The sequence below is a fragment of the Microcaecilia unicolor genome, chromosome 3, assembly GCF_901765095.1.
Source record: "Microcaecilia unicolor chromosome 3, aMicUni1.1, whole genome shotgun sequence".
Lineage (NCBI taxonomy): Eukaryota > Metazoa > Chordata > Amphibia > Gymnophiona > Siphonopidae > Microcaecilia > Microcaecilia unicolor.
In genome coordinates, this window is record NC_044033.1 from 344,058,984 (window position 1) to 344,071,671 (window position 12,688).

At 42.9% G+C, this 12,688-nt stretch overlaps 1 protein-coding gene across 1 annotated transcript in view; it reads left to right on the forward strand.

The window, feature by feature from the left end:
- RGS17 (regulator of G protein signaling 17) overlaps positions 1 to 12,688 on the forward strand; it is a 153,811-nt gene that overhangs the window by 53,337 nt on the left and 87,786 nt on the right. The window contains exon 3 of the mRNA XM_030195505.1: positions 3,449 to 3,538. Within this exon, the coding sequence (XP_030051365.1) occupies positions 3,449 to 3,538 (90 nt within the window). The remainder of the gene's footprint in view (positions 1 to 3,448; positions 3,539 to 12,688) is intronic.

Genomic DNA, 12,688 nt, shown 5'->3' on the forward strand with positions numbered 1-12,688 from the left:
GGCAGGGTGTATGTGGGCAAGACAAGCAGAGTCCTGCATACACGGATGAGGGAACATCGCTCAAGGATCACAACTAGAACACCTGGGGCACATTTAGTACAGCATTGTGTCATTCAAGCTCATGAATATACGGATCTAAAGTGTGTAGTGCTTGAGTAGGTACAATTGGGCATCCGAGGGGGGGATGTGAACAAAAAAACTATTACAGCATTTTCTTTTGGCATATGAGTGTGATGCAAATATAAGGACTGTGCTTGTATAGTAACAAAGAAAAAAAACATAAAAGAGAAACTAAAAATTGATATAAAACTGTAAAACGAGCCATAGGGTTCATATAATACCACCTTTTTGTAAGATACAAAGGTGGTGGGGTTTGAAGTCAGTGATTACAAGCAGTCACGTAAGCTTAAAAGTCCCGAGATAAATTTGAGGACAGAAGAGAGTTGACATTGAGACTGTACCCCTTCTAGTAAATACAGAGTCCATGGTGGTATATAAAACTGTTGTTTTGGAGTATCTACCCCCATTCAGCATGCTCCTCTGTGCCCCTATATACCCCCTTTCAACATTGCCCCCCCTCTATGTCCCTCTCTCCCCCTCTTTTCAACATTGCCCCTCTGCATCCCTGTCCTTATAGTTCCTGCCTGCCCCTTCTCTTCATTGTGTCACTGTTTATCCCCTCTCTTCCCTTATTCCCTCACCCTGTAGCCAGCATCTTTCCACTCCCTGCACCCCCCATCTTTCCCTCCTCTGAGCTGTGCCCCCTCCTGATATGGCATCTTTCCCTCCTCTGTGACACCCTCCCCCCTGCTATGCCATCTTTTCTTCCTCTGTGCCCTCCCCTGCTTTGGCATCTTGCCCCCCCTCCAAGTATGGCATCAATGATCTTCCCCTCCTCTGTGCCCCCCCCCCCCCCAGTATGGCATCTACACCTCTATTCTTGTCCTTCACTCTTTACCTTTCTTCTGCCGCTTCCTGTCGAGTCCTGCAGCTGGCCTGCCCACTTCCTCTCACTCCCCTCTTCCCCACAACTCTCCTTACTTTTCTTTAGCGGCTCAGCAGTGCAGTGATTAAGAGGCTGCCTACGTCTGGGCCTTCCCTCTGCGAGTCCCACCTACTTTGTTTCAACTTCCTGTTTCCGCTTAGGCGGGACTCGCAGAGGGAAGGCCCCGACACCGGCAGCCTCTCTTAATTGCTGTACTTCGCTACCGAGTTGTTAAAGAAAATTGAGGATCACGGGAAAGAGGAGAAGTAAGAGGAAGGGAGTGGGCCAGATGCAGGACTCGCCACAGAGTAGGGGAAGGACTGCTGTTGCTTGCTTTGGCTGCCACTGCTGTTTGTTGTGGGAGCTGCTGTAGATTGGATGAGCAGCAAGGAAAAAAAGGTGCCATACCGGTGCATACTGGCACAAAAAAAGCCCTGGCTCTTGTGCCCATGCCCCAGGCAAAACCTGTTTTGTTCTTTTTTTTCTCCTCCTTCCTTTTGCTATGGTGCAGCTTGGAATTGTGGTGTTTGGTTTCAAGATTTGCTTGCTGCCTGTAAAGAGGGAGAGGAAGGCTCCAGCGCTGTTTCCCCATTTGAATTAAGTGTTACTTCGGTTGGAGGAGCACTTTGTGACCAAAGGAATCCTTCTGTCTGCTATTTACATTGAAAAAATTTGAGAAATCCTCTCTTCAGCCTCCTTAGCGCCACCTTGGAACTGGTGGTAGTTTCTAGCATTAGGGCAGGGTTTTTTGTGTGCTGTTTCTCTGAGCATTGGGAGGGAATAGGTAGTGAACCAATTTACATCAGTTTGACTGCATCTAAATACTATGGGCAGCTATCTTTGGTGCACGCTGTTCTCTGCGCTAGTGCCCTCTGAACATTCTGTGCACCCTAATGCCAGCGCTAGTCCAGTGCTAATTGCCTCTAGTGCCAGTGCTAGCTTTTGAGCATTGGCCTGCCAGTTAGAAAGATAGGGCAGGAAGATAAAAGCCCTATTTGGTGCCTGAAGATGGCTGATAATATAGGCTTGACACTGAAGCTCTGTATTCAAAAGTTTATACATCCTTCTCCTGTTAAAAAAAAAAACCCAAAACTTCTAATTTAATAGTTCAGTTTAATTTAACAACTTATATGCCACTGATCTGGTATTGGGGGACTATTGTTATATTTACAAATTAGCATATTACATCTGAAACATATACTCAAAGACGATGTATAAGTCATACTAAATATCATATAGAACATAAGCATTGCCATACTGGGACAGACCAAAGATCTATCAAGCCCAGTATAAAATATTTAATGATATTTAAGCTTCAATCAATGAATCAAATTTATCCCAAACATCCAAGTACAATGAACATTTGGCTCAATTGTTTCGCCTTATGTTCCAAGGTGACAAAATACACAGCAGAAACTCACTGGATAAATGTCAAGTTCACATTGGTCATTAAAAAACCCCAACCACACCAATAGATATGTGTTTGCACCAATAATAATTTTTTACAAAGAAATATCTATTGGTGTGGTTGGGGGTTTTTTTGACCGATGATAGAAGCTGTGAACTGTGGTTTGGTTGCCGTGACAATACATCATAACAGCATTCTAAGGATACCACAGTCAACTGACATCTTTTCCCCCACCATTCCTTTATGGTGTTAAATTACAGAGAGTTTATACCTCACTCTACATTTTGTATTGGTCTTATGTTCTCCATTAAGGGGGGGGGGGGGGAATTATCAACGTGGGCTACCGTTAAGATGGGTTGTTTTACTAGGTGTTATTGTGTAAAATGGGACCTGTGCCAAAATAACACAAGTTGGTGGTAAAATAATCCATCTGAACAGTACTCCATGTTGATAACTTCATCTCTTAGGGATAAGTAGCGCAAGACTACCACTTCGGTGCAATTTTGGATATGGTGCTAGACAGGGCATGAATGACCAGGGATCGCTCCTGCCCAATCACCACTTGACCATCAGGTAATTCATATGCTAGGTCCTGTAAGAAGGTGGGGGTCTTGGATCAGGGGGTGGGGATTGGCTCGATGGGGTGAGAATATGCTTCGGGGAAGTGGGGGAAGGCTCAGACAACCCTCAGTCTCTGGCCTTGGAGCATCGAGCCATGGCTTTGAGGCTCAATGCTCCTGGGCTATTGGAATAATGCTGCTTGCGATGTGGCTTGCAAGCAGCATTTTTTTCTTTTATCATAGAGTTCAACAAGTTGTGGGATTGTTATTGCACAGGTTGCTGAATCCCACTGTAAAATCAAGCTGCAGCAAAAGCTTAGCTTTTACTGAACCTTGATAACTACCCCCCCTCTTTAATGTGCCTATGTTCCTAATAGAATGTTTGGTTTAAGGCATCTGTCATGCTGTCTTTTAATCATGGTAGTAGCATAAATATTTTAAAAATTAATGAACTATTTTTCTCTTGACAAAATAAAGTTTTGTACTACATTGCAGCCTCACTGTTAGGAATGAAGAAAGAAGTGATCATGCAGGAAGACAAATTCATACAACCAAAATGGAGAGTATTCAAGTCATAGAAGAATGGTGAGTATTTGTTCCATATAGATTAAAATGTTATTTTGCCGAGTATAGGTAAATATAAGGACTAAGTAAAAATTCTGTAGTGCTATGTGCACATCCTTTAGTGGTCTCAATTTTTCTCTGTGCAAGTTTGAGCTTAGGGTCAAGTGTATCCTTCAGAAAATATGAACTATTTCAAAATTGCATGAGGATATGTTTCGACTTATTTTCATATAGTTGCACAATATTTTCTTTGCATAATGGTGCAGTTTACCTACTGACACACATACACAATTAATTAATAGAACATGTAAGATGCTTGGTATTTTGTTGAAGGGGGTTGCAATTTTGTTCCAATACTTAAATCTAGCTCTAATTCTTTTAGCTTCCTGTTAACCTTCTTTCCTTCTTTTATTATTGTTGGTTTTGTGAACCACTTTGATCTTGCATATGTAAAGGCAGCATATCAAGGGAAGAATAAACATAAACCTAGATGTTTTTTTTTTTCTTTTACCTCCAAAGGGAAAATAGAGCCAAAATCCCAAGTAACTGTTGTAAAAGTAGTTATAAAGCATATATCTAGCAAAAATTGTTGTTGTCTATAAACACATACTTCCAGTATTTTGGAGAAAAAGTCATTATACGTGTTCAATTATACCTGTTTTGCTATGGTTTGTGCTGTTCATTTTCCACTGCCAATAAAAATATATTTTAAAAAAACCTCTATTGCAGACATGCCCTAAAGTATCTATTTATCCATATATACAATATATGACCCTCTAATTAGCCTCTAGCAGCTCTCAATCACAAATATATTTAGCTGGAAGGAAGAATACATTTCAGTTGTAGTCTGTGACATAAGTTTAAACTTTTTTGGCAGGGTTTAAACTTGGGCTTTCAAGCAAAATCTTGCTTACGGCAACCCATAGCTAGGGATGGGCTGTAGTTCGTAACAACTCGGAAAATGTCAATGACTTATCCCATGTTGTTGCATGTCATTAACATAACAAAAATGGGCAGAATAAAATGGCATTTCATTGTACACAGTACTCATTCTTCTATTGCAAGGAGTGAGCACTCTTTGCTAGTAGTGTGTACTCTTTAGAAGGAGTGTGCCTGCTTGCCAAATAGTGTGACCCTTTAGGAAGAATGTGCATTCCTGATTACATTTGTCTTTGAAAGAACAAAACAGAAACAAATGAACATTCCCTTAAACAACATGGGAAATGACACGACACAGATATTATCCAACTGCCCAGCCTTACCCATAGCTTATGGATGGACATACTCCCCCTTACCCCTAAAAGCTTTGATTTAGTAGGTGGTGAGCACAGCAGGCATTATATTTACCTTTAAAAATGCAAAAGCCTAGACTCTTCTCCCAAGCCTTTAATGGATGTGGTGTGCAGCAGCAGCTCTTTCCCCGGCTGGTGGTGCAAGCTCGCAGCAGAGTCAATAGACAGCACTGGTGAAGGCCTTGCTTAGTTCCCATTTGAGGGAAGCGTGGGGTGGTTTTCCTCATGGTGCTAGCAGGGCTTCGGCTGCCATCTTGCTATTGCGTGAGCCAGGGCTGGCAAGGCTGTCTGTTTCTCACCCGTTTTTATTTTTGGTGCTTCTATCTTCCGTGCAGCTGATTCGGGGGCTCTGCTTCTATTGACAAAAAAAAGAGAAAAGACGCGAGACAGGAAACCTGCTGGGTTGCTTCTGTCATCCTGCCTCTTTGGCCGGCTCCTGACTCACAGCAGGGACAGAGGTGGTAAGGCTCTGCTGAGGGGGTCTTTGGCCCTCTTTTGCCACCTTGTGCTACAGGGTCCTGTATGGGCAGTTAGTGGCTCACTGGCACCTATGTCATGCCTATCCCCCTTTCTGCACCATGCATTGGGACAGCTGCATTTGTCCAAATATGGATTTGGTGGTGGCAGCAGTCCCCAGAAGACCATGCTTCCTGGGGTGAGTTACTGATTTTACTTATGTTCCAGGGTTGGTTCTCTGCATTCCTGAGGTGGGAGCCAGAGTCTGGAGTTGGGGCATCGCACAAGGGGTGTTAAGCCATTCGTTAGGGCCTATTTTGTGTTCCCTCTCCTTTTTATGCCTTTTTGTTTGAGGGAGCTTGGGGTCCCCTCACTTTTTTTTTGTCAGGTTCAGTTGCTTTAAAAAAAGAGAAAAGACTGTTTAAGTGCCTCCGTAAATACAATAAAAGCTCCCTGACAGTTTTCCCTTCCCTCGAGCACCATTTTTATTATTTATTTATTTATTTTCAGTAGGTGCTTCCTACTATAGAGTGTGGGATACACTGAGGCTTGGGGCTATTGGCATCCTGTTTCTGTGTGAGATTTTCATCTTGAGTTTTGTTTTCAGAGGTTAGTGCACTGATTCCAGCTCTCCCATGGACTCCATAGTACTCCTGGAACCTCAGTATTTCCATGCTGGAAATTTCTCCAGGTGCAGTGTCTGCAGTGTTTTGATTATCAATAGAAATCAAACAAAATAAAACATGGAAAAGAAAATAAGATGATACCTTTTTTATTGGACATAATTTAATACATTTCTTGATTAGCTAAGTTCGAAGGTTGCCCTTCTTCGTTAGATCGGAAATAAGCAAATGTGCTAGCTGACAGTGTATATAAGTGAAAACATTCAAGCATTACTATGACAGTCTGACAGGGTGGGAGGATGGGGGTGGGTAGGAGGTATGTATGGGGACATCAAACCATATCATTGATATTCTAACAGGATGGGTGTGGATAGGTGAGGGGTGGGGTGATCAACAGAGACATACAGCTTTATGGTTTATAATGGGCTAGGAACCCCAGATCCTTGTTAAGTCCTTTCTGTTGGGTGTTAAAATATTCAATCATTCTGACTTCAAAGGTCTTACTTCTTGTATGGTTTTATAGTTACCTTTCAGGATTCTCACTGTGAAGTCACCGGTACAGTGTCCTGGTCCTGTAAAATGCTGACCAACAGGCTGGGAACCCTACTGGCACCAGTATTGTTCATGTGATGTCTATGTAAATTGAATCTTGTCTTAAGCATCTGACCTGTTTCTCCAATATAGCATCCTTCGTTACATTTTTTACACTGAATGATATATACCACATTGGAAGATGAGCAAGTGAAAGATCCCTTTATGTTGAATATCTTTCCTTTGTGGATGACTTTGGGGTCCTGTGAAATATTTTGGCATAGTTTGCAACTGGATAAATTACAGGGAAGTGTGCCCTTCTGTTCCTTTTCAGTCTGTGATAGAAGTTTACTTCTGATTAGCTTGTGTTTTAAGTTGGGTGGCTGTCGGAAGGCCAGTACTGGTGGGCATAGGAGCCAACTTTTCAAATTTATTGGGGGTGCTAAGCCCAATGGAAATAATCACTCCCTGGACACATACAAGGAAATTTTCCAATATTGGGGGTGCTCAAGCACCCACAGCACCCACAGAGTCTGCTCCAATGCTGGTGGGGATGGGAATATCTCTTTCAGTGTTTTTTTTTTTTCCATATCATTTTATTGATAACACTGAACATATCATATCAAATAATGCAAACAATACATATAAAAATGTCATCAAGTTTATATATTTTCTCCCTCCTCCCCCCCCCCCCTCTCCGTTCCCACCCTCAACTATTCCGCTACAAGTTCTGTTAACAATTCAATATCCTGCTTCTCACAACGGGTGTCAGGGTATCCCAAAACGGGAGCCAGGTTTTACAGAACTGGTCTCCCTTCTTTGAAGCTAAGTCTCCCACTTTTTTTTTTTCCAACATACAGCATTGCATCATAGCACCGCGCCATTGCGGTGTTTCGGGTGGGTCTGGTTGTAACCATAGTTGTAATATGGTACGTTTGCCCATCAAGATTACTCTTTTCAAGAACTCTTTAAGTCTCTCTGGTGGCTTGCCATAAATTTTATAGACATCAAATAATTGTCCCGGTGTTGGTTGCCAATGTATGTTCCACATTTGTGATACTTGTTGTCCAAGTTTTATCCAGAAGGGCTTTACCCTTGGGCAGTACCAGAACATATGTCCCAAAGATGCCCCCACTGTTCCACATTTTGGGCAGTCATCTGTTGCTCTCAAAGTCGCTTTGTAGGCCCTGTGTGGTGATATATACAATCTCATGAGAAATTTGTAATGCATTTCCTGCCAGGTTACATTCTCCGTCACACTGTACACACCCTTTAAGCTCAGTTTTATCTGTTCTGGATCCGGTTTCCATCGGAGTTCCTGATGCCATTGTTGTGACACCTGCGCGTAGTCAAGTATTTCCTGTAAATCTCTTAAATGATGATTGGCACTTTTAATTGTGCTTCCAGGCCCAGCATCTCACTCATTGATTCCCATATTTGTTGGGTAAGAGCCATTGCCGGCAACGTTCGTATATAGTGTTTAAGTTGCAAATATTGAAAATAGTCTTTTTGTTCAAGTCCAAATTCTGTACACAGGGCCTGAAATGTTTTAATAATCCCTGTCTCCGACACTACTTGGAATAGATATTTGATACCACACATCTCCCATTTCCTAAACAACGCAGAATTCCCTCCCTCTGGGAATGCTGAGTTACCCTTAATGGGTAGTAATGGGGATACCATATTATTCCATTTGTTTTTTTTACTCAACCATTTCCATGTTTTCCGCAGGGGGTTCAATAGAAATCTATATGAGCCTAGGTTTGGGAGTGCCTCCGGAGGGGCATGTAGCCAATAAGCAAATCCCATTGGGGCCATCAGCATGGTTTCCACTTTCGTACAGGAGAAAAACTCTCTGGAACGAAACCAATCTGATAAATGTCTCAGGTTACAAGCAATTGAAATAAGTTTTAAATCAAGCAGCCCCAGCCCTCCTTTTAGGCAAGGTCTCATAAGTTTATGTAATCCAATGCGTGCGCGTTTTCCTTGCCACAGAAATGTTGTGAGGGTTTTTTTTAGCCACCTCTCCTCTTTATATCCCAGTACAGCAGGAATCATCTGGAAGGTACATATATGTCCATTTGGGAAAAATAAACATGTTATACATGGTGATTCTTCCCCTCAAAGACAAAGGTAAGCCCTGCCACCCCTGTAGAGCCTCCCTTGTATGCCTCATTAGGGGGTCCATATTTTCCTTATACAGCTTTGTTAGATCCCTCGGTACCTTGATCCCTAGGTATTTAAGTGAGCCCCGGGCCCATTGAAAGGGAAAGGGACCCTCCCACTCCTCTTGCACTGTTTCTTGTACTGAAAGGGCCATTGATTTTTGCAAGTTTAATTGCAATCCTGAGTAGAACCCAGATTCGTCTATGACTTCTAGTAGGCGTTGGGCTGAAGTTTTTGGTTGAGTAAGTGTGAGAAGCATATCGTCAGCAAAAGCCAGGATTTTAATTAGTGTCCCATGAAGCGTAACTCCCTGTATGTCTGTGTCTAAAAGCATGGTACGCAATAGCGGTTCTAAATATATGAGGAACAGCAAAGGGGATAGTGGACATCCTTGTCTAGTACCACGCTCTACTCCAAATGGCTTAGATCTGGTACCATTTATTAGTAGTTGTGCTGTGGTATTTTTGTACAGTGTTTTTGTAGCTTTTAAAAACCAGCCATCTAAGCCCGTATATTCAAGTACTTGGAACATATAGTCCCAGTTAACTTTGTCGAATGCTTTGGCTGCATCTAGGCTAACCAATATGAGGGGGTCTCCTGTAGCTTGCCCATATGCCACTGCCAATAGGGCTTTCCGTACCTGTTGAACTGCTTGACGGCCCTTAACAAACCCCACCTGGTGTTCTCCAATTAATACTGGCAAGTAGTGCATCAGTCTATTTGCCAAGATTCGGGATAGAATCTTTACATCAACGTTAATGAGGGAGATGGGCCTATAGGATTCTACTTGATCTTTAGGTTTGCCTGGTTTAGGTATTAGGGTGATCAACGCCTCATTCTCTCTGGGTGAAAAGGTGCCCCTGGCAACCACAGCTTCTAAATAGTCTGTTAACGCTCCACATAGTTGTGGCGTTAGCATTTTGTAATACTCATTGGAGAAGCCATCCAATCCTGGTGCCGACCCTATTTGTAAATTTTTTATTACTTTGGATACTTCTTGTGTTTGTAGGGGTTTAGATAGTATTTGACTGGCTTCCTCTGGCAATCGTGGCATTTTTGCATCCTCTAAGTAATCTTTAGTCAGAGGGCCTTGGACCCTATTTTGGGAAGTGTACATCTGTGTAAAGTGCTCATGGAATGCGTTTACTATGTCCTGTAGTTGATTAAACTTGTCTCCCTTGGCATTTTCAATCGAAGGGATAAATCGCTGTGTAGTAGTTGCTTTTGCCACCCTTGTCAATAATTTCCCAGACTTGTTCCCAAATCTTTGAAAATTCAGACGTCGCGCTATTAACTGTTTCTTTGTTTGCTCATGTATCAGGGAGTTCAGTGCTACTAGGGCTGCAGACATTGAGTCTCTGTTAATTGTTGTTGGGTTACCCAAGTATTTCCTCTTGGCCTTTATATATGTTGTTTCTAGTTGTAGTATTCCGGCTGCCAAGCGTTTTTTCCTAGCACACTGAAATGCTATTATTTCTCCCCTCATAACTGCCTTAGAGGCTTCCCAATATATTGTAGGAGAATCACATGATATCGAGTTTGTGTCTTCATATAATTGCCATTTTTCTTGCATGTGTTCTAACAGTTGTTTATCTTGGTATAAATATGTAGGGAATCTCCATTTATTGCTTCCTCCACTCCCCCCACCTATATTAATTTCCACCCATATCATGCTATGGTCTGATATTTCCATCGGGCCAATAGTGGCTTTCTGGACTTTAAAGAACCAGGGTTGTGATATTAGTATGTAGTCAATTCTGGACCAGGAGGAATGTACTTTAGACTGATGTGTATAGTCTTTTGTTGTGGGGTGGAGAGTGCGCCACGGATCAATTAATTGGAGGTGTTTACAAAGCATTGGTGTCCCCTTCCCCTTACCTGACCCAGGAATAGTTGTAGGTGTGGATCTATCTAGACTCGGGTCTAGTACTTGATTGAAATCTCCCGCCCATATCCAGGGAGCATCACTGTACTGCAGTCCTAATGTTATAAGGGACTGGAAGAAATTTGAACTATAGGTGTTTGGGGCATATATTGCACAAATGTAAAACTTTTGTCCTTGGTAGTTTATTTGTAATAGTACAAGTCGTCCCTCAGTGTCTCTATGTATTAGTTTTGTTGTGCAGGGTAATCCCTTACGAATAAGTATTGCCACCCCACTCCTCCTATTACCCGAAGAGGAGAAGTGGCTTTCACCCACCCATCGCTGACATAGTTTTTTGTGTTCTGAGTCAGATAACTTTGTTTCCTGTAAGCATGCAATATCTATACCTTGTCTCTTTATCTGTGTTAGTATTTTATATCGTTTTACAGGTGATGTGACTCCTGAAACATTCCATGATAATATCTTAAGACCAGTTCGACTAAGTTTCCCTGTGTTTCATTGAAACTATTATAGATAACATCAAAATATTCCTCCGGGAGCCCAGCCTCCCCCGGGGGGTATGTGGTTCACCTTGTGGGAAATTGTTTATTATCCCAAGCACTCCATTTGTGAGAATAAACATTATTAAGAACTTCTTCGCTATTTTATAACATGACTCCACTCCTGTCTCATCCCTCCCATCCTTACCCACCCCCCTCCCTCCCTCCCTCCCTGTGTCTAACCCCCTTGTCCCCCCCCTTTGCTCCCAGTTTGACCCCGAGATGAAAAATCCCATCTAGGCAGAGTCACAGCATGCCGGTTCCCCATTCACCCCCAGGTCCAACAATGCAATAATACAACATATAAACTATGACCTCTATGTGAAAGGCTTTACAGTGCTGTTTGTCCCATCAAGACATTTCAATCAATTGCAGAATGTGCTCACCACCTTGTGCTCAAAACTGGTTCAAGCCGGTGTTTCCTGGCTTTTCAGCTCTTGGTTAATGTATTGCCGTGCTGAGTGTTCTGATGTAAATGTTATCCACTTCCCGTTTTCCATAATTTTTAGCGTGGCAGGGTAAAGCAGCATAAACCTGGTATTTTGTTCAATCAAAGTTGTACACACCGGGTGAAATTTCCTTCTCCTTTCTTGTATGCTGGCTGAGTAGTCTTGAAATATGCGGATCTGGGCACCTGCGTAGTTAAGCAAGTCTCTTTTCTGACGGAATCCCTGTAAGATTTCTTCTTTGTGAATATAGTTGTGAATTTTTATAATTACCACTCTGGGTTTAGCTCCATTTAGGCGTGGTTTCCCCAGCCTATGTGCTCTTTCAATGCATAGTGGACCTCTGCTGTCCGAGATAGCAAATTCTTTAGAAATCCAACTTTCAAGCAGCGTGCCTAGGTTTTTATCAGGAATTGTTTCAGGCAGACCCACCAGCCTAAGATTACATCGTCTGGCTCTATTTTCTAGTTCATCCAACTTCTCCTCTTGGGCGGTCAGGCGTTTTTTTAGGATGGAAAGTTCTGGCTCATGTTGTTGCCAGGTTTCTTCGATTTCAGAGACTCTCCTTTCCACCTCCGCGGTTCTGCTATTGATTTCTCCAGCTTCCCCTCTAGTGTGAGGAATCGAGGCTCTAGCGCTGTGCTCACCGCCGCTACTAGTTGTGAGAGCTGTCTGGCGGTAAATTCAGCCTCGCCTCGCGGCGACGCGGCCGCCATCTTGGATTCGCCGCTCATTACCAAGGTCTTTTCTTTTTCGTTTTTTGAGCTCTTCCTCGTGCTTCCAAGCGGCATGGGTACGAGAAATGGGTCCATGCACCTTCCACCACACTTTAACGGGACGAAGTTAGTATATTTTGAGGTCAATCAGTTTGTAGGACGCCGGGAGCGAGCGGGGTCCGCGGAGCAGCACCAAGACGTTGCTATCGCTCCAACTGCATCACGTGACTCCTCCTCTTTCAGTGTTTTGAGAAGCACAATAGTCTATTCTGGAATGCTCCTGGAGCTCAACCTGAAGGTCACAGGTTCTAGGATGGTTTGTGATGATGTTAGAAGCTATGGATCTCAGCTCATATTCATACGGGGCATATTTTACTTCACTCTCCCGTATTCCTTGTCTGACAGGTGGTCTCTTGCATGGCTAGGGGCAGCTGTCTCTACGCAACCATGCGTTAGGTTAGCAGTGTTAATTTTCTACCGCAACTCTACTCTTTGGTGTTGCATACTGACATGGACA